At 31.6% G+C, this 22,339-nt stretch overlaps 1 protein-coding gene across 1 annotated transcript in view; it reads right to left on the minus strand.

The window, feature by feature from the left end:
- Positions 1-1,439: 1,439 nt before the first annotated feature.
- The window catches only part of LOC145330271 (glutamate-gated chloride channel alpha-like), a 52,408-nt gene continuing 31,508 nt past the window's right edge, over positions 1,440-22,339 (minus strand). Inside the window, exons 8-18 of the mRNA XM_080174900.1 lie at positions 21,954-21,984; positions 20,654-20,713; positions 20,140-20,180; positions 19,228-19,331; positions 16,898-16,930; positions 12,507-12,568; positions 9,455-9,522; positions 8,612-8,660; positions 3,944-4,034; positions 2,522-2,614; positions 1,440-1,613 (exon numbers count right to left, since the gene is read on the minus strand). Coding sequence (XP_080031026.1) covers positions 1,506-1,613; positions 2,522-2,614; positions 3,944-4,034; positions 8,612-8,660; positions 9,455-9,522; positions 12,507-12,568; positions 16,898-16,930; positions 19,228-19,331; positions 20,140-20,180; positions 20,654-20,713; positions 21,954-21,984 — 740 coding nt within the window. The 3' untranslated portion in view covers positions 1,440-1,505. The remainder of the gene's footprint in view (positions 1,614-2,521; positions 2,615-3,943; positions 4,035-8,611; positions 8,661-9,454; positions 9,523-12,506; positions 12,569-16,897; positions 16,931-19,227; positions 19,332-20,139; positions 20,181-20,653; positions 20,714-21,953; positions 21,985-22,339) is intronic.

A 22,339-nucleotide genomic window follows, 5' to 3' on the forward strand; every position in this document is an offset into this window, starting at 1 on the left:
TTTGTATAATTCTTTATCTAAAAGCGGAAATACAATTTAAGTTCATAAATTTTGATCAATAGGATAGGTGGATTGGAAACTACCTGCGCTCTAATTGGTTGAATGATGTGCGACACTTTAGCTTCTCCAATCAGAGCGCAGATAATTTTCAATCTACCAATTACAGATGTCAAAAACAATTAACTTAAATTGTATTTCCGCTTTTAGATAAAGAATTATACAAAAAAAGAATTTTATAGAAATTCTTAAAATTTGATGCAGATTTCAAATCTCCCTCTAACATTAAAATTCTTTCCAACTTATATATCTTACTGTTCATACCACTCTCTATCAAAGAATTGGATACCATAATAAAATAAAAAAAACTAAAGGCAATTTCAACTTATGTCAACGAAAATATTTCAAGAAATTTTAAAATTAAATCTTGATTTAATAGATTTCATATTAAATAATACAGCTAATACGAAACTGTTAAACTGTAATTCTAGTTATAGAGTAGCTTTGCTCCTCACAAAAATATTCATTTATTAATATTTATTGAATTCTAATAATAAAACAATATTATAGTATAAAATAATTTTTTTAAGAATTACATGAAATTTGATTCAAATATTAAAACAAATTAAATTTAAGTCGGAAAGAAAAGTTGAAAAATTATATAAAAAAAATAAAGGAAAAAAAATGCTTTTTAAAAGAAGAAGCTTATAGTACCTAATAAAAATTACGTCATACGATAAAAAGGACCAATGATAGGCCAGTAAGCATTGTAATTGACCAATGGTATATATACTGGCCTGTCATTGGTTATTTTTATTGTATGACGTAATTTTTCTATTAGACACTGCTGGTTGCTTTTGCAGTTTAAATGTCTCACTAGGAGGAGCAACTCAAAATTTGATAGAACTATTAAAAAAGGGAAGCTTTTTATATAAAAAGGCTATTTCCGAACGTCCTTCCGTACGTATGTATATTATTTAATAATATAATTATTCTATTCATCTGATTTTTAAAATAATTATTTCTAGGACAAAAAGGTACAATATTATAACCAAATAGAATATAAGTACGTCCTTAAACAGTATACTGTATTTAAACATTTTTGTTTCAAATTACAATTCTGTTTAGACTTATAAATTTGTTTTCCGCATTTAAGTTCTTACACTTACAAGTGTTTATATTCGTTTGTCCTACCGTCTGCTATTAGAGCTTCGCCTTTGTGGGTGTAGTCATCCTTGTTTTTCATTGCAATAAACATTGAAGAACCCTCAACTTCATTCGGCTACTAACAATACAAAATAACAGTTATTTATCGCATGGTATTATCGACAGTTTTTCGTGGATATTAAAATAAAAAAAATATCAGATTAAAACCATTTTATTATTTAGTTATTTAAGGAAAATTGTCTGTAATAAATCAAATTGTCTGTAATACGATGCTATAAATGATTTCTCATTATGGCTAAGAACCGGAAATCCAGCGGATATTAATCGGTTTCGAAGAAGGATTAAGATAAACTTAGAATAAGAAAATATGACCAGTAACAAGCATTGAACACTGAAAATAGAATTGGGAAGATGACTCGAGACTTGGAATCCAATAGGTCACTATATTCCTGAAATAAAATACATTATTAGCATATTAACAATGATGAAAACATCCACAAAAGCAAAGCTCTTAATTCATAGGGTAGGACAAACGAATATTAACATTTGTAGAGTGTTTCAGCTTCATAAGCAGAAAATAACACTAGCAAAAATACAGTGATATTACTGTCATAAACACAGTGATTTGCTGTCATAAACACAGTTTTACTGTCAAATTCACACCTGCGTTTTTAGGGGGTATGACAAAAATACAGTTATTGCACTGGCATATTCACAGTTTTGCTGTCAATTATACACCTACATATTGACAAAAATACATCTATAAGATTTATAATTTGTCAAATATACACCTACATATTGACAAATATATATCTATTAAATTTATACCTACTTATTTATCCATAATATTTATTACATCTATTACATATAGAAAAATATGTGTATTTATACTGATTCGAAACTTTCCTGTGCACGCCACTAGAGCAAAACAAAAAAATTGGAATTCCGTTTTGACCATTATAAAGCTTCCCTGAGATTTTCAGCTCGATCGGCCCATAAAAGTGGCGCTCGGCACTAATGGGTTAAGTAAAAACAAGATTTTTCTTATATTAGTGTATCCAATATTTGTCTGTTACCTTCTTTTGAAAAGTTTAGAATTATTGTTGTGTAGATTGATTTAACTGTTATTAATAGTTATAAGTTTTAACAACTTGGTCAAAATATTTATAATTAATATTAATTTAAAAGTAGGTGTATTTTTGTCATCAAAACTGTGAATTTGACAGCATACTTGAATTTTATGGGTGTGAACTTGACAGTAAAACTGTGTTTATGACAGCAGAAAGGTGTAATTTTATTACCGTTTTTGAGACCGTAGTGGACAGAAAGACAACATACTATAATAATAAACATTTACCCTCTTCCTAGTTTCTATGGGTTTATGAATTGATGATGCAGAGTTGAAAGAATTATTCAATGGCAGCATGTTCACGGATTGAGAGCGGTGCATCTGAAATTAAATAAATATTATTATATAGTTCAGTTCCCGGATTGAGAGCGGTACATCTGAAATTAAATAAATATTCTTATCTAGTGCAGTTCACGGATTGAGAGCGGTGCATCTGAAATTAAATAAATATTCTTATCTAGTTCAGTTCACGGATGATTGAGAGCGGTGCATCTGAAATTAAATAAATATTTTTATATAGTGCCGTTCACGGATTGAGAGCGGTGCATCTGAAATTAAATAAATATTTTTAATTGGTGCAGTTCGCGGATTCAGAGCGGTGCATCTGAAATTAAATAGATATTTTCAACTAGTTCAGTTCACGGATTGAGAGCGGTGTATCTGAAATTAAATATATATTCTTATCTAGTGCAGTTCACGGATTGAGAGCGGTACATCTGAAATTAAATATATATTCTTATCTAGTGCAGTTCACGGATTGAGAGCTGTGCATCTAAAATTAAATAAATATTTTTACATAGTTCAGTTCACGGATTGAGAGCGGTGCATCTGAAATTAAATATATATTTCTATATAGTTCAGTTCACGGATTGAGAGCGTTGCATCTGAAATAAAATATATATTCTTATCTGTGCAGTTCACGGATTGAGAGCGGTGCATCTAAAATTAAATAACTATTTTCAACTAGTGCAATTCACGGATTGAGAGCGGTGCATCTGAAATTAAATAAATATTTTTATATAGTTCAGTTCACAGTAAAATATTCCTGGTATCGGTTATCTATAAAAAAAACTAAGAACTTTAAAGGTTGCTAGCTTCCAAACGGCTGAACATTCATGTCATTACTGCTAACCGTGTTAAGCAACATAAGAAGGTCTATAAATAATCTGGAATAACCAAGATCCAAAGGTGCACAGCAAGGCTTTGCTAAAAAAACAACACCAAAAAATAAGTCTTTTTCGCGCATTTTTTGTAAGAAGAATAATCGATCCGTTTCGCCGTTTGTCTGTTATCAGCAAAAACAAGCTCATTGACTTAGCAACATTTTTCTGGAAGTTCTTATACTGAATAATTACAGGTTACTCCAATATTTATTATTAAGTAGCAGAGCAGTAGCAGTACAATGCTCAATTTAATTTAATTTCTGTCTTTTTGACTTTACAAAAGCGTTTGTATAATATACAAATTGCCTGGCATTTCTATTTTAAGTTCTATAAACTTATTAACGTATTGCAAAGGAAGTTTGATTGCCTTTAACAGACGAAGTCATTCCTCTTACTGATAAATGTAAGCACCTTCTTAATTTATTAATTGATCTAGACTCTAAACTTAGTCCTCGACAACTAGCGGACGCGCCAAATTTTAATTTACCTTAATTATTCTAGATGTGTTTCTTCTAAATCTTTCCCTAGTCTCCAGATTTTTCATGGCTAGGAATTTCTTCTTCTCTCCCTCGTTTTGCCTATACAAGGAAAAATATGAGAGTGTTTGCGCAGCCTATTATAATCTACATCTTCCAGACAGCTTTCAAAATCTAAATTTGTATGGATTTTTGAAAAGGAACCTTTTCATTCATTATATTTACGTCTATCTTTATGTAACGGACAGCTCTTATAGTTAATTTAGCAATGTTAAAATTCTTTTTTTATTTTACACTTTCTATTATAATTCTTGTAGCAATTAGGAACGATTTATGAAGCGTAGCAGGTCTATAATTTCTACCATAAAGTCTGTATGTTCATTTAAAGCATTTTAATGTTAATTTTTACCAAAATTTTTTTAATGATTTAATTTCTATTTTTGGAGCAATGTATAATATTTTTAGTGAAACTTTACAATAATTAATTGCTAAAAAGTTTTGGATGTCCTTTAATAGTATCTTGTATTTACGCAACACAATTTATATATAATTTAATTTATACCTCTAAATTACAATTCTGCAATTATGTTTTAACACTTTACAAATCTTAATTTTCTTTTAATATGATTTAAAGATTTGTTATATTTGTTAAAATAAAACGAATATTAAACAAAATCACTGAAACCTGGAAGTTAGAAACAAAGCAAATTTTCTTTTAGTTCCAAGAAATGTAATGAATAGTTTGGTAAGAAATGGCCATTATGTACACATTTAGCCAAGATAATTTTTGTGCTCTAAGCCTGTTTTTGTCCGTCCGTTTGTCTTACTATATAATTAAGGCCCAAAGAATAGCACTAGACATAAATGAGGACATATTACTACTTCGATGTTGCAACAAATTTTCATGTACTGTAATAAAGTTATACTCGCGGCTGGCTAAAACAACGATATTCCCCATCCCCTTCTCTCCTACTGTATGAAAGAACTGACCAGTACTGTATGAGATCTATGTAAGGTTCTAAATTGATGACAAACTTTCGCCTGTCAATATATCCACGTATATTTTATATCTGGATTTAAATATTGGTCTTTTCAGAAAAATGTAAATTTCAATTGTTGAGCTGATTTTTAAGGTTTTTTTAATTTATTAAAAGTTAAAAATGGATTCTGTTAATGCTAAATATAATTCAAATGCTCTAAACAGTAAACACGCTTATAATTATAAAGAATTAGAAATGTAGTTCTTATTTAAAGTGTCTCTTATGTAAAAAAGTCTACATTAAGATAAATAGGTTTACTTACAAAACTGAAAAAAATAACTATTTTATTAATTTTAACTTAAAGTTCTTACTGTTTTAAATCAAATAATAATAATAACAATTAAAATTTCACAGTTATTTAAAAGGATTTAAAAAATACATTATTTGTTTTAGTGTTTTGATTAATACCAGTTATAGCAAATACTTTTTCTTTGTGTCACAGGGATCCAGAATAAGGTATAACCAACAAGCGAAATAAATCTAAAATATCATTTGGGGGGCAAATGGAGAGGTCGTCAATTTTACGATGTGTTGCCCCCCAACGACAGCTGAAAAACAAGTTTCGTGATTTTTTTCGAATTAATTTCATTGTTGGTAGAAGCTGACAGGGATCTAAAGCGATAAGACAATGAATGATAAATAGAAGAACAATTTATGTTGAAAACACCCCTTTTGTAATGAAATTACTGGTGAAAAAGTCTACACACTGCTAGTACCCATAGCATTGAAGCCAAGATTTAACGTGTTCATAGAACTTTGGGGACCATTATAATTTACAGTCTAATGTTCCCTCACTCTTCTTGGTACATTTCAACTGTGGATAGTATTTATTTGCGCCTGTTTAGTGGTGATGGCATTTCTCATAATGCAACGATGAACGTCACACGATCAACATCCAAGCAATAATATTTAAATATTGATTTCGCGCTAAAATTGTAGTTCCTACTATTTTAAATGGACACTATATATAAGATAAATACCAGAATAGGAAATATATGTAGAACAAAACCCAGTGTGCAGTTTTAGTGGCCGTGATATATGTGTGGTCCCTGGCAAAGTTACCATCTACTACATTTTTTCATAAGGTTGCAAAATCGCTGTTTACTTACTTAAATGGATTTATTATTACTTGGATCTTACACCATATTATCATGTAATCCATTACAGTTAAACTTGTAGCAGGCTAAAAATAAAATAATCTCACCCTTTCCCCCACTATATCATTATTCAATCCCCTCCCCTTCTACTGAATGAACGAGCTGGTCAATAAAAGATGTTAATGTTAGCTTTTCTCTTCATTTTGTGCTAGAGACCAAAATCAAATTTGTTGTCTAGGTTATCAGAAAAATACACCATTGATGACAATTTTAAAAATGCCACTTTTAAAAACATACATACAATTTTAGTGGCTTTATTTTGGGGTTGGGCGGTCGTTATTACGCACCTTCCTCCCCGAAGAATAACCAAAAACCGGAATTGAACAAATACTTCAACAAGGATTTTGGTTTACATAGAAGAGACAAGTTTCTGGTATAACGAAGTGTGGTCTAGATTCGAACGGTGCACCTTCGTTAAAATTTAAATTAACGATGAATAGTTATTTATCGCATCGTGATATAGACAGGTTTTCGTGGATATTAAAACAAAAAATCCAAGCCACACTGGAAAAAGAAATACTTGTCAACGATGAAAGTGACTTTTTACATTCTTGTATTTTCCGTCGTCAATTTGTTTTGCTTAGAAAAGTTTGGTCTCGCTGTGAAATTTTAATTCAGTTTAAGTAAATATACTTCTAAATAAATTTTATAACGCACACATACACACACACATATATATATATGTATATATCCAATTTCAGTTTATTTATGTTATTCATGTATCAATGTTATTACAGGATTTTTTATATTCAAATTGAAACACAATAAACCTCACAGATAATAAACATTTATGTTTCGCAAAATGTCATTTAATCTTAATTTGAAGGCCAGAAAAATAAAGAAATATTTATTTATTGCATCGTATTATGGACAGCTTTCCGCGGATATTGAAATGAAAAGGCCAGGGCTAACAAAACAGGTAATGTTTATAAGAGTTTTAATTGATTATTTGTGGAAAATTGTCTGTAATACAATGCTTTACATGATTTTTCAGTATTGCTCAGAACCGGTTCTAATCCATCGGATATCAATCAATTTTAAAGCCATACTGGCAATCATGTAATACGGGTTAAATGTTTTGGTGACCTAGGCCTAAAGTAAAAAGCAGAATAATAAGGACTGGCTTAACAGACGGTCGAGTAAGAATTATGCTAAATGACAAAGTAAATTATTGAGTAGCATTGCCATGAAGTGCAAAATTGAAGTTTTACTCGAGAGAAGGGATACTCATACATCTTCAGAGGAGGCATACCCATACATCCATATATCAAAACTAAAACTTTTAGGTTATGTATGTATACTAGATCAACTGAAAATTGATTTCTAATTTGTTCCCTTATTTCCGAATTTGTACGACAAATAACCCAACTATTGCAAAAAGGTATCTTCAGCTAAATCATCATTAATTTAAAAAAAAAATAATATGACGACTTATTATACATTCAAAATTCTAATTTTTCTAATTTAGATTTTTTTGAAGATTAAAGCTTTTTTAGCTAGTCGTAAATATTGAGATAGGATGATGGTGATACGTATAAAATCGGAAACTAAAATTCAGCTGACCGTATACCATAAGTGTATAGGGATAAATATCTTCATATTTCAATCTTAACAAAATAAAATTTAACAAAATACCTGCTTGTTTCTTAAGTTATTTAAAGAATAAAGTTTAATGTTTTTCCATATTACATGCCTTCTAAATATAGTTTAATTTTTAAAAAAATTATCCTTATCCGAAAATGAATTTTGTTTTTATTTGAATGGAAGCCCAAGACGCATCTTTGAAAAAACTTTAAGTTTAGGTAATAGAGGTAATAGTTTTTATAAACAATTTTCCGCGGATATAAAAAGTATAATTATAAATCCAGTTTTTTATGCCCGAGATGCCGAAGGCTAGACATAATTTTTAAATATGGATGAGAACCGGTTCTAATCCACCTGATATTTATCGGTTTCGAATGAATACGAAAAAAGGATTATAAAATTTAAGAATTCTAGCTTAAAAGATAATCTTCTATTTATATATCATCATTTGGACCTTATGTGTCATTGATTATAAAAAATGCAAATAAAACTTAAATCGTTCAATAATCAATTTCTAAAATCAACTATAAAAACGCTAAAACAGACCATTTCAATGTAAACTAACAATTCCAATTTATTACATAAAGTATCAAACTTTTTTGTCTGTTGCGAAGAATCTTAATAACTGCTGAACCAATATTGTTCTTTACAGTAAAGCTTCTTTTATGTCCTTATAACTATTTTGGGGAAAGTTATCTCCACCCTCCTAAGAGAAATCGTCCCAAGAAAAAAACTTCCCCCCCCCACAAAAAAATGTTTTTCTTTAAATCTTTAAAACTAATGTGAAAGGTGGGTAGTGTGTCGAATCCCCCCTATCTTTAAGTGCCCCTAGAGGGTTCCAGGCGACATCCTAAAAATAATCATAGTAAATTATTGCAATCAAATTATTTTATCTAACCTGACACTTTTCTTCAAAATGAAGGCATATTCAGCTAGAGATAAGAACACTGAAAATAATAATATATTGTAAACAAAAAAAACAAAACTTTATAATGCTAATTAATATATGTATATATACATCTGATAATATAATCAAAACTAAAAAAAGGAGGGATAATGAATTCTTGAGAAAAAAAATAGAGACAGAGAAAAAGATATAGTTTTCTCGTATTCATTCGAATCCGGTGGATAGGAACCGGTTCTCATCCATACGAAAAAACTATGTCTAGCATTGTATTATATCCAGCTTTCTACGGATATAAAATGTACAATTATAAGCTTAAAACTATTTTTTTATCCCCGAGATGCCGAAAGCACGGGCTAAAAATCTGGTTATAATCTTATAACTGTATATTTTTATATTAGTAGAAAACTGGATATAATATGATTCTAGACATCATTTTTCATTATGGCTGAAAACCGGATCTAATCCACCGGATATTAATCGGTTTCCAAGCAATACGGGAAAAGGAATAGAATTAGTGAAAGTGTTTAAAGGTTAGACCAATTGCAATTAAAAAATCTTGCAATTAAACTTGTAAAATTAGTAGCTAATAATATTTGGGAGAAAGAGTAAACCACATAAAATAATAAGATTATTTACCTATAAATATACAAGCCAAGAACTACATAAAATGATAAGATTATTTACCTATAAATATACAAGCCAAGAACCATATTTCTAATAATAAGATTATTTACCTATAAATATACACGCCAAGAACCATATTTCTAATGATAAGATTATTTACCTATAAATATACACGCCAAGAACCATATTTCTAATAATAAGATTATTTACCTATAAATATACAAGCCAAGAACCATATTTCTAATGCTGTAACTGAACTAGCAACCGGAATATTCAACCTAAAACATTATAATTCTATTTGATTTTTATAGCCATAAGATATGCTTTACTGAACTATAACTTTAATAGTTATACGCAGGGCTCGGCAGCTGCGCGTTAGCCGCGAATAAGCCTCAAATTAAAACCCGTTGGGATTGTATAAATTTATTTTTTGTGAGAAGAGGGTTTGTCAGTCGGCGGGAAAACGGCGGCGGATCTTTATGAAATTTTAATACGTCATGTAGACATGTAAGGAAAGCTTAAGTTTAAAATTTGACGTCTCTAAGTCAAAAAATGAGGCCACAGGAGCCCTTTAAAGATTTCTGGAGACCTGGAGGATCAGGACCTGCAGGATCATACCTGGAACCTGAAATTGACTTGAACACCTTTATTTCATATGAGGTTGTACTACTAGAGGATATTTTAGTATTTTGGTAAGATTAATTGCTTTGTTTAAGTCAAAAAAATATTTTTGCTCTTTACCTGGATGACCCTGCCAGGTTTGCTGGCATCCTGTATATATTCAAAAAATTCCAACTCTCAGTTATGTGTCACACCCATATTTAAAAAGTCACGCAGTTTGGGCTCTTTATCTTTCACACACAGAAAATGAGATAGAAAAAAAACCGGAGGGGAAGGGTTAAGGGTTAAGTGGAATACAAAACTCCTCCAACAACCCCCCCGCCCTCCCCCCCCCCAACACCAACGCAATATACCATCTTATCTTCTAAAACTATTCACAGCGTTAAGGATAGTCGGGCAGACAAAGTAAGTTTAATAGTAGCTTCCAACTCATTAATATGATTTGAGATTAGGAACGGAATTATTATTACTATTAAAGTGAAACACGCAACTGCTTAAATAACGATTACTTCTTCCACTCCATTTACTCCATCTTCTTCCCCAAAACTAGATGATCGAACTGACCAATAAATGAGTTAGAGTAACTTTTTAAAGTGTCTATAAATCAGCCATGTGGCGTCATAAAAATGAGGGAGATGAGAGGAGAAGTGTGAAAGAAAACCACTAAAAAAGATATGGATAATTCCTCATTTTTAATGACGTCACTTTGTAAAGTTACTTACAAAGATTTACATATTAGCAAAATAAATTGACAATAATTTTTCCCCTGTCAAAATATCCACGTATATTCTATATCCATTATAAAAGGGGAATAAGGAATTATCAAGACGCTCTACTCCTCAATTAGTGCTCGAGACCAAAATCAAATTTGTTGTCCAGGTTATTAGAAAAAAACAAAATATTATGACACAAACTAATAGTATCCCAAATACTTTAATCAAGACATTAAAAAAAGACCACCTCCAAATTAATTGACAATTTCTGTTGGTTGGTAATTCAGTTTATTTTTAAGAATCTTTTTTTTGTCTGGGGAAATTGCCTGTCCTAGAATATCTATAATACAAAGTAGAACGATGTCTGTCTGTTTGTCTGTCTATCTGTTTGTTTGTAGCGAAGGATCTCGCTAACCGCTGAACCGATCAGGTTCTCCTTTACAGGGTAGCTTCTCATAGGTCCCGGAAAGGTTTATAACTATTTTTTTGGGAAGTAGGACACCCCTAACCCCCCCCCAAAAAATGAAAAATACTCCCCCCTTAAAAAAAATTTTAAAAAAAATTTCTTTAAAATCTAAAACACGAAAAATTTGTTTGATAAAACCTCTTGGGGCAAAGCCCCTAGAGGCTAGGGGCGAAGCCGCTAGTCTTTCAAATAGTACCATAACTCTTTAAAAGCGAAGCTTTTCTATAATTAGGGTCAGTCCCTCCGATGCACGATGATTCCTATAACAGTTAGGTACGACTTAGAAAGCGTAATAACTCCATAATCGTTACCAGAAAGTCATTACCCTCATTTAAAACATGTTTTTTTAAACCTTTTTAACAACAATTTTTTTATGTGTTATAATTATCATATTCATCTGATTTTTGGAATAATGATTCCTATTATATCAATGTATAATGTTATACGCGAAGCATCTTTATAATAACGTCTTAAAATGTAGGTATGTCCTTGAACAATTTTTTTTGTATTTAAGCATTTTTGCAAAATAAATACTTTAAAATTTTGCTTAGACTCATAAATTTATATTCTGTTTATTCAGTTCTGAAACTCTACAAGTGTTAATGTTCGTTTGTCCCACCGTTCCAGAGCTTTGCTTTTATGGATGTTGTCATCCATGTTGATCCAAAAATAGATATGGGAGGGGGAGGGGGGGGGGGGCGGTGTTAGTAATAATGTGAAACTGAAGCTCTAATTTTGTTTATTTTCTTTTCCTCTCTCTCAAATCAATGTGCGACTCAGAGATAAATCCTGATGCTGTACCTATTGGTGCAAAAAATGGGGACAATTTTCAAATTGATTTGACGGGACTGTTTATTTACGTCACAAGTGAGGGGAAAGAAAAGGGAAGGAGGAAAGAAACCCCCTAGAAAAGAGATGGGGGTATGCCGTCACACGCCAAAACAATTTGAAATTTGTCCCCATTTTTTGCACCAATACGTACAGCATCGATAAATCCTATGTAGATCAACTAAAAATTGATTACCGACTTGTTCAATAATTTTATAAGTTGTACAACAGAAACCAAAGTATTGCAAAATTTATTTTCAGCTACTCCGGTCAAAGCGATATAATGTATAAACGATTTATATTTCATATATGCATTTTATATGCAAATTCAAATCCGCGTCAAACCAAAGACGTTAACAATGATACCTACCTGCTTTGATCGGTACAAAATACCAAAAGTTTGAGTAGAAGGAGTGCCCTGGCCCCAAACAGGCGCAACACATTACCATGCATGAAAAAGATCTTAAGATAAAGATCGTGCAATCAAAGGGTTGGTTGTTTGCTATGTACTGTACTACGGGTATGAGGTGAAGGACCAAGAGTCTAGCCTTGAGTTGACAAGGTGCAACTCACCCATATGACATTAGCAAAGGACTGGTTGTCTGCATTGGAATTTAGGAATTAATAACCCTACCTTGTTGTGTTAAACATGTTGATTAATACAAGACACAATGTCAACAATAGTATGATCCGCGCCTGAAAACAAATTACAAATTTATAAAAAAGATAACTTTATAGATAGATATTTAAATGTATAGAAAGAAATATAGATTTTAAATTAAAAGTTATATTCTCAGATAGAGAAAGTAAAGATGGAGAAAAAAATGCAGCGAATTATCCAATTAAAAACTTTTTTTTGTCTGTAGCGAAGGATCTCGCTAACCGCTAAACCGATATGGTTCTTCTTTAGAGCAAAGTAAGATGTTTAACTACTTTGAGGGAGGATATCTCCACCCTTCCAATAAAATATGACCAGGGGCGTCCAAGCTTTTTTATTTAGGGGGGTAAAATTTTTTTAAGGGAGGGGTAATTTGCTTTTTTGAAGGGGGGGGTTAAAATGGCGCGCGAAGCGCGCTGCAAATTTTTTTTACCCCCTCCCAAAATTTTTACCCTGGGGGTAAAATTTGTCCCCCGTTCTAAATGGTTGGGGGTGCCTACGGCACCCCCAAGGTAGGGGTAAATTTCTACTACTTTGCTATGTTAATATAAGGTTGCACAAGGTGGTTGCGATAGGGAGATACAGTTATTTAACCCTTTCTCACTCTAGTGTTTTACTCTAATGTTAGGACCACCTGCAGTTGTTAGACTTAAAGAAAGAAAAATACCCCTCCTGCACCCCACTTTTTGAATCTATATTTTGGTAGGGGGTTTTATGTTCGCAAGGCACTTTGAAGGAAATCACCAAACAAAATTTCTGGTTTTTCAAAAGAAAATGACGAACTGATTCCTGTGACGTCATAAAAATGAGGGAGATTATAGGAGAAGTGGGAAAGAAAATCCCTAAAAAAAGAGATGGATAATCCCTCATTTTTTGACGTCACAAAAAACCAAAAGTAGGACAGATTGGGCTTCGTCAAGAAAAGTATATGTTCAAGTTGTAAAGTTTATGGTAAATGCCATTGTTTGATAAAATTGTTGACCCAATCACTTTGATGTTAACTTGATTAATTGATGACAAAGATTTTCAGGGACCTAAAGGGATAAGACAATGGCCGATACATTGATGTACATCCCCAATGATTATCCCTTCTATAGATTATAATAATTTGTTGAAAAGTTTGGACATTCAACTAAATGAACTATCTAATAATAAAAAGTCCCCAAGGTTGTTAAGCAACGAATAAGAAAACGTTTTTATAAGACTTTGGGGAATAGATTAGTAAACAGCCCAATGTCCCCCCCTCCCCGAATTTATTGACCTTTTGAACTTTTTATCATACCTGACACTCTATAACTATGGTATGTTCGACTTTATAACGGTGAACGTCAAAGAGAACTGGTTTGAACTTTTATTATTTACATTTTTTAAGCGAAGCTTTTCTATAATTAGGGTCAGTCCGTCCGTTCATCCGGAACGGATAGCTTTTGTCGTTAATTTAGGCATGTTAGAATTGTCCTATCGATTTCAAATTTTGCAGGGTGATGCCTGTAGTAGTTAGGTACGATTTAGAAAGCGTAGCAACTCTATAATCATTATCAGAATTTCCGTACGTCTATTTTGAACCTGTTGATTTTTTACTTTTTTAACTACAAATTTTTTAGGGGATCTCATTTCTGGGACAGCAAAGTACAATATTATAAGCGAAGCAACTCTATTATCAAATCTCTAAAAATGTCCATAAAGATTATCCTGTATTAAGCAGTTTTTCATCAAAGAGGACTATCCACGAACAAGGGCAAGTGATTCTAAGCATCTTCCAGCATTGATCCATAGTATTTTTTTAGTAAATATACTAGGTTTGTGTTTAATATTTGCTTTATCGACAAAAAAGTTAGGTTTCACCATGGTTTTATATGAAAAAAATTTGAAATGTTAAGCATTGTTTGGTGCAATATCATCGAATGTTTTGATGAGTTCAAACTGTTGTTTAAAAGCTTTGACACAAAAGTATATTATTGTGATTAAAAATGTATATTTAGAAAAAGGGTTGGTAACTTGTAAACAGTTAAATTAATGTACTTTTGCAATTTACAACATTTGATGCTTTTCTGCAGTGTTTTTTATTTTGTCCTTTGAACTCAACAAAACATTTGATGATATTGCTTTAAAAGTTGCTTAACATTTCAAAGTTTTTTTCATATAAAACCATGGTGAAACCTAACTTTTTAGTCGATAAAGCAAATATTAAACATAACCTAGTATATTCACTAAAAAATGCTATGCGTCAATGCTGGAATATGCTTAGAATCACTTGCTCTGGTTCGTGGATAGTCCCCATTACTTACAATTTTGCTTCGACTCTTATGCATTTATAATCTGATTATTCAGTTCTGACACTATACAAGTGTTAGTGTCCGTTTGTCCTACAGTTTCAGAGCTTCGCTTTTATGAATGTTGTCATCCTTGTTTCATGGAACGGTTTAGGTCATCAAGAGTAGGGGGTATGGTACACTTACTATTTATAAATGTGTATTTGCAGAGTTAATTAATGTACATCCCTAATGATGATACACAAAATTGTCCCTTCTGTAGATTACAATTAGTGGTTGAAACGTTTGTACACTTATTTTAAAAACCAAACCAACCATAATTTTAAAAAGTCTCCAAAGTTTTTAAGTTAACCAATAAGATAACATTATTATAAAATTTTGAAGACTAAATACTAAAAACATCCCATTGTCCCCTCCCTCCCTTCCTGAGTTGCGCTACCTACAACAAATGATTATTATTGAAATTATGATGAATGGAATAAGAATGATTGAAAACTCGATACTAATGGATATAAAATACGTTGGATATTATGAGAGATTACCTCGTATACGGGCGGGATTACGGTCCAGGACCTTTTCGACTTGGTGTACTGTCTAGGTCTTGGTCCAGAAATCCAGGAGAACTAAGGATGACTGTTACGCACCCTTCTCTGTCCAAACACCCAAGGATATTAGGTTAAGTAACATCCAACAGACAACCAACTCTCTGTGATGCACGACCTTTGTCTGATAATTCCCAATTGTGCATGGTAACGAGTTGCGCCTGTTTTGGGCCAAGGCATTCCACCTACGCTAACTATTTATGTCGCGCATCTGACATAGCAGCAGTAGGAACCATGACGCGGTGTCGGCCCGAGATTCGAACCTATCACCTTCCCGACGACGAGCGGATGCGCTACGTGTTGAGCCACGGTCGCGGGTTTATTGTGAGATATTCTCGCATATCCTGATAAAATGTTTCTCCCAGCTTGCTATAATATAACGATACCCCTCCTTATGAATAGACAATATCCCCTCCCCTGACAATAGAGAAACCAATATCTAAGGACTGTATTAGCAACCTAATTGACGACAAAAATTCACCAGTCACAATATCCATCTATTTTATATCTATACAATACTTAATGGATCAGTACAAGGCTATAGGTATACAGGAATAGGAAAATTGTAAATATATAATTTAAAACAAGTATGACAACATACATAAAAGCGAAGCTCTGAAACGGTAGGACATATGAACATTAACACTTGAGTAGAGTGTCAGAACTGAATAATCAAAATATAAATGTATAAAAGTCGTATGAAACAAAATTGTAAGTAGATCTGTTGAAAAACTGCTATAATACAGGATATTGTTTATAGACATACTTACATTTTTATGACTTTATTATAGAGTTGTTTCGCGTATAACATCATACTTTGTTGTCCAAAAAATCAATATACCAAAAATCAGATCAATCAGATAATTTATCACATAAAAAGTTGTAAATGAACGTACAGACTTTCTGTTCACGATTATAGAGCTGCTTCGCTTTCTAACTTGTACCTAACTCCTACCTAGTTTGAAATCGATAGGTTAATTTTAACATGCCTAAATTAACAAAAAAACTATACGTTACGGACGTACGGACGGACATACCCTAATTATAGAAAAGCTTCGCTTTTAATACACTCAAAATATAATACATAACCCTTTAATATCTTAGATTTGCAAAACTTAATTTTGAATAGCTTACAAGCAAGAAATTGCTTAAAATTTTTTTGGGGTATAGTCTCTTTCGTGGCAACGCCTCTTAAGGGGCGTTTCGTCGTATTTTTCCAGTAGCTTTTGATAGATTAGGTGATTGCCCCGCAGGGGCTAGAAATAGGGGGAAAGGTAATGGTATTGTGGAAATACGATAAAACGCACCTTAAGAGACTATACGCCACTTAAGAGACTATACTCCAAAATTATTATATTTTCTAGTAAAACTAAATTGTCTCAAATAAAAATAATAAAATAGGGTCTCGACAGTGAGCAGAAAGACAGACGAACACAGATAGACAGACGAACACAGATAACTTGTCGAGTAGCTTCACTATTTTAAGTCTTACTTGTACAATTTCAGCAGGAATAAAGAAGGAAACCTAAAAAATAAAAACATTTAAAGAATATAACATTCAAGGGACACTCGTTTTTTATGGCTTATTGAAAATCAATTTTGACCAATTTAATTAATTAAAACTTTTTCTTCAAAATGACAAAATTTAATAAAATAAGAAATAATTTGCAACTCTTATTGAAAAAATCAAAATTTGTGTTTTTAAATGAAGAACCCTGTACTTCAAAAAAATTCCACACTATTGGCAATCATGAAATAAACATTCAACCATCCCCTTTGATAAAATAGAATAATAAAGTTAACATGCTGCTATAGTTTTCTGATTAAGGTGTTTAAAAGTTGGCATCAAATTTGATTATCAAAAGAATATTTTTTTTTATAAGCAGCAAAGTATAACTGTGTGCTTCTGGCTACACATCGATGTAAAAAATAAAAAGCTGTTATTACTTTAGTGCCCTGGCTCCAAAACCAAAAAAAATTGGCTCTGGCTTCAAATTGCAAATTAAAAGTCTCCAATAAATCTTTCAAATACAATTGTTTCAAAATCATGGATTCTACATTTAATTAATGAAAAAGTTTCTTTCTTTCACCTAGTATACTTCACACAACTGTTAGCAAACACAAAAACATTAAATCAAAATCTTGTCTCTTAAGTTTATATAATGTCTGGAGAAAAGTAAAATAGATTAGCATTATGTTTCTCTTATTTTTGTATCATTTTATACTTTACAATGATAGGTAATGCTGCTAAGAATGCGAATTTAATAAATTATAAGTAAAATTATTAATACAAGTGACATTAAAAATATAATTAATAGTTTTATTTTAGTTCGATGTTTGAGTAAAGAGAAAGAATCTTAAAATGAGCAAAAAATAAATTTTATAACATCTAAAGTATGCTTTAGTTTAAACTCTAGCAGATTTTAAAAAGGAGAGGAGGTGAGAAATGTGATTTTAAATTGTCTAAATAAATATGTCTATTTTTCCTAAAATATTACTAAAATGACACATTGATATGACAGTTATAAATTAATCATGTATAGTCCCTTTCATGACCAAGCCTCTTAGGGACAATTCATTGTATTTTTAAAGTAGCTTTTAATGTTTAGGGATAGGCTATTTGCCTCGCATGGTTAAAGCCCCCCATAGGGGCTAGAGATAGGGGAAAAGCTACTGTATAAATACGACGAAGTGCCCATTAAGGGGAGTTGTCACGAAAAGTACTATACCAAAATAATCCTTCAAAATTATGAGGTCTTTACTTATAGAATATTTAAAAACTAAGTAAATCATGTTTCCTATCTTTCAAGTATAAAAGAAAGAAGATTAATTGCACACATAAATTGAAATGCAAGAGTCTACTTTAAAACTGACCCACATGTACTTGCAGTGTGGTACAACATAGTACATACCACATACATATTAGGATATATAAGTTGGAAGAAATTTTAATGTTAGGGGGAGATTTGAAATCTGCAACAAATTTTAAGGATTTTTTTTATAAAATTCATTTTTTTGTATAATTCTTTATCTAAAAGCGGAAATACAATTTAAGTCTATTAATTTTCACATCTGTGATTGGTGGATTGAAAACTATCTGCGCTCTGATTGGAGAAGCTTAAGTGTCGTACATCATTCACCCAATTAGAGCGCAGGTAGTTTCTAATATACCTATCCTATCCTATTGGTCAAAATTAATTAACTTAAATTGTATTTCCGCTTTTAGATAAAGAATTATACAAAAAACGAATTTTATAAAAATCCTTAAAATTTGATGCAGATTTCTCCCCCTAACATTAAAATTCCTTCCAAGTTATATATCCTAATACATATGTAGCACATTTATTTTAGCTAATTATTTTCTTCCATTACAGCTTTAGGAAAAAGATAAAATATGGGTTCTTGTTGCGGTCCACTTTTATTTCTTGCTGTCTGTTGCATTTTTTTGTTGCAAAATAGCCTTTTACTGAATTAGTTACCAACTTTATAGTGTTTATTTTGCATATTTTTATCAATGATTTTAAGATTTTAATTATAAGCTTTTAATAGTTATTTCTCGCATCGTATTATAATCAGCTTTCCGCGGATATAAATAGAATGTACAATTATAAGATTAAAACCATTTTTTTGCCCCAAGGTGCTGAAGCTTTTTATAGTTCCTATTTAAAAATGACGCCATACTGCCCTACCATTGGTCAATTAAAATGTATACTGACCTATCATTGGTAATTTAGACTGTGTATTGGCCTATCATTGGTCATTTGTGTTGTATGACGTCATTTTGTTATAGGCACTATAAAGAGCTTCATATTGAACACTTACCCAACTCATAACCACAAACATAGCTGTTGGTAGATAGACAGATAGCATGAAAGGAACTAGATGTCTTGTCAGTGTTATTTCTATCCCGTATACACTGTAGTTACCTAAACAGGTCTATAGTATAGATGTATATACAGACAACTACCTTCCTTCTCTTTTCAAAGACCTCTTTCGTCTGCTTCTAAATTATTTCGTTAACATAAGCGACACCATTGGTTGATTTTAAATGACCCAATAGAAAGGTTGCACTGCACAAGGTGGTTGCGATGGGGAGATACAGTTAGTTAACCCTTTCTTCCTCCAGTGTTTTACTCTAATGTTACCTAAATAACAAGGATGACAACATTCATAAGTAGCGAAGCACAAAAAATCATAGATGGACAAACTGATATGGCTATAGTGCAGATGTATACTGGTAAGAATCTAATTTTTTGTAGCATGGTTGACAGACCGACTGACAAAGTAAGTTACACTCTAGATGATTTTTCTTCTCAAAAAAATAAAATAGCAGTCTTTCTTGAATAGCATCTTAGGAAAAAATATCCCATAGCGTTACAAACTGACATTCTGACAGACTGACAAAATAAGTAGAGTTACTTCGCTACTAAAAAGATATATAAAACCAGGAATAGGTATAACCAACAAGCGAAAAAATCTAAAATAATATTTGGGGGGCAAATGGAGAGGTCGTCAATTTTACAATGTGTTGCCCCCTAACGACAGCTGAAAAACACGTATAGGTTTCGTAATTTTTTTCCAAATTAATTTTCATTATTGGTATAAGCTGATATAAAACTGTTGATTGAGTTATTTCATTGGTATATCCATCAAAATTACGAGTGGACGACCTTACCCCCCCCCCCCAATAAAAAAAAATAAAAGAGTAGCTACTCTACAATTATAATATCTTACTTGCTGATCCCTTCCAACTTCTCATTTCACGTCGCAAGTCTCTAAAACAAGTACAATTATAACCATTTTTATCACTATTGATAGAAGAAATATAAAAGGTAAAGAAAATTATTAAATTCATTTTAATCTAATTACCATTCTTTTCATTCTGAGTCATTTGTCTTAAAAAAACATTTAAAATTGAATTTATATATAAAACTAAATTGAATTTTATGCCTGATAGGTCTTAATTTTGCGAATCAAATACTAGATTAACTATTTCTCTATCAATCTCTCTCTCTCTATCTCTCTCTTTCTCTCTCTCTCTCTTTCTCTCCTTCTCTCTCTCTCTCTCTCTCTCTCTCTCTCTCTCTCTCTCTCTCTCTCTCTCTCTCTTTCTCTCTCTCTCTTTCTCTTTCTCTTTCTCTCTCTATTTATATATATATATATTTATCTATCTATCTATTTATCTATCTATCTATCTATCTATCTATCTATCTATCTATCTATCTATCTATCTATCTATCTATCTAACCTGAGTTGAACGCCAAAGTTAAGAGTTCTCTGGTAGGTTGAATCATATTCATATTTCCCACTGGTATAATATTCAATCTCGTAAAAGTGTCAACAGCCAATATTACGAGCTGATTTAATTAAAGAGAAAAGCGTTTCTTTATTGAGGTTCATACACAGAGAGGAAGGGAGGAGACAATGGGCAATTAATTCAATTTTTAGAGTTCTAACTCAATATCTTCAAAACCAGATATATCTGGAAAATTCCAAAAGTTTAGATGGAGCAATCTTTATTATATTTGTATAATAAGAAATTATTAAACACTGATAGAAAAGTATTTAACATTAGGTTATTCTGTCTTATTTTCCTGTGAATAGTCTGTAATTTATCATAAAAGATATGACCTTAGTACTGGCATAAATGGGGTTTGTTTTCATATTTGACTAGGGGTTGATTAAAATGGATAGTTACAGAAGTATCACAGTAGAATTTCTGGTTTATCTCAACCATTCTCAGAAGAAAACTATTTTATTTAAAAACCAAAATATACTTGTTTTGAATTTTTTTTTTCAAATTGTCTGCTAGTATTTTTATTGGTTAGGTTAGTAAGAGTTTTCTGCTTTGGAAATAATTGTTTTAGCGGCATTCTTTGCGCTAGTACCCAAAGTCTTTGAAATTTGGCAAAATAATAAAAGTTGCATGTGTTCTGGTACCCAAAGTCCAAGACTGTCAGAAATATGAATTTTAGATACATTGTCACCTCCCTTCCTCCCTGTTCATACGTCTTTAATAGGGGGCTTAATTTGTACAATGGGCAGATACAAATCATCTAATAGGCCTTAAACCAGTTGTAAAATAATTGAAATAAAAATTTTCGAGATGCCATCGTCATCGATATTGGAAGGGAAAGGGGGTGGGGGGTAGAAATAGAATCTAATACATTTCTTAAAACTTTGTGATAGTTAGTTAGCGAGAAGGGGTTGGAACGTGGTTGGTTATTCAACCTTTCCCCCCCCCCCCCCTACACTTTTCAAGGAATTTTAGATGTTAATTTTCTTGGATATCAAAAGTGCCGTTACTAAATACTCGGTCATTCTCTATTATGCAAATTTCCTTCATCTTAATTTTTTTTGGCCTATATTTGAATGATTGTAAAAAGATGTACTTTTGATCATTTAAATAGGAATTAAAATTTTGCACAAATTAACACTCTAAATTCCATTGCAAATAAAGATTTAATTTAAAATAAAATAAAGTGTTTTATATTTTTCTTCCTAAATTATTTTTGCAAATAAATTATTTTAATCAAGATTAAACATTCCTAAGTTTCATTTTGTCTTCATCATAGCCATCTAAAGAAATAAAATCAATTAAAAATGAATACATTTTATATAAACTAGCGGCTGTGTCCCTAGCATCTAAGTACTCTATATTTTAAAAGTCATATTTAAGGTTATAAAAATAGCCTAAAACCATCATACCCAGACTAATTTTTAAAAATAAGATAGCCTAAAACCATCTTAGAACATATAGAAAGCCCCACTGTAAAGGAGAACCATATCGGTTCAGCAGTTAGAAAGATCCTTTGCTACAGACAAAAAAGCTTACTACTTTATATGATAGGATTATGGATATTTTCGTTAGTTTTTAAAAATCATAGGACTAGTACTCTTAAACCAGCCACAGACCCGGGCTTATTTCATGAAT

This window comes from Acartia tonsa, chromosome 10, assembly GCF_053477335.1.
Source record: "Acartia tonsa isolate MP-2025a chromosome 10, ASM5347733v1, whole genome shotgun sequence".
Classification (NCBI taxonomy): Eukaryota; Metazoa; Arthropoda; class Copepoda; order Calanoida; family Acartiidae; genus Acartia; species Acartia tonsa.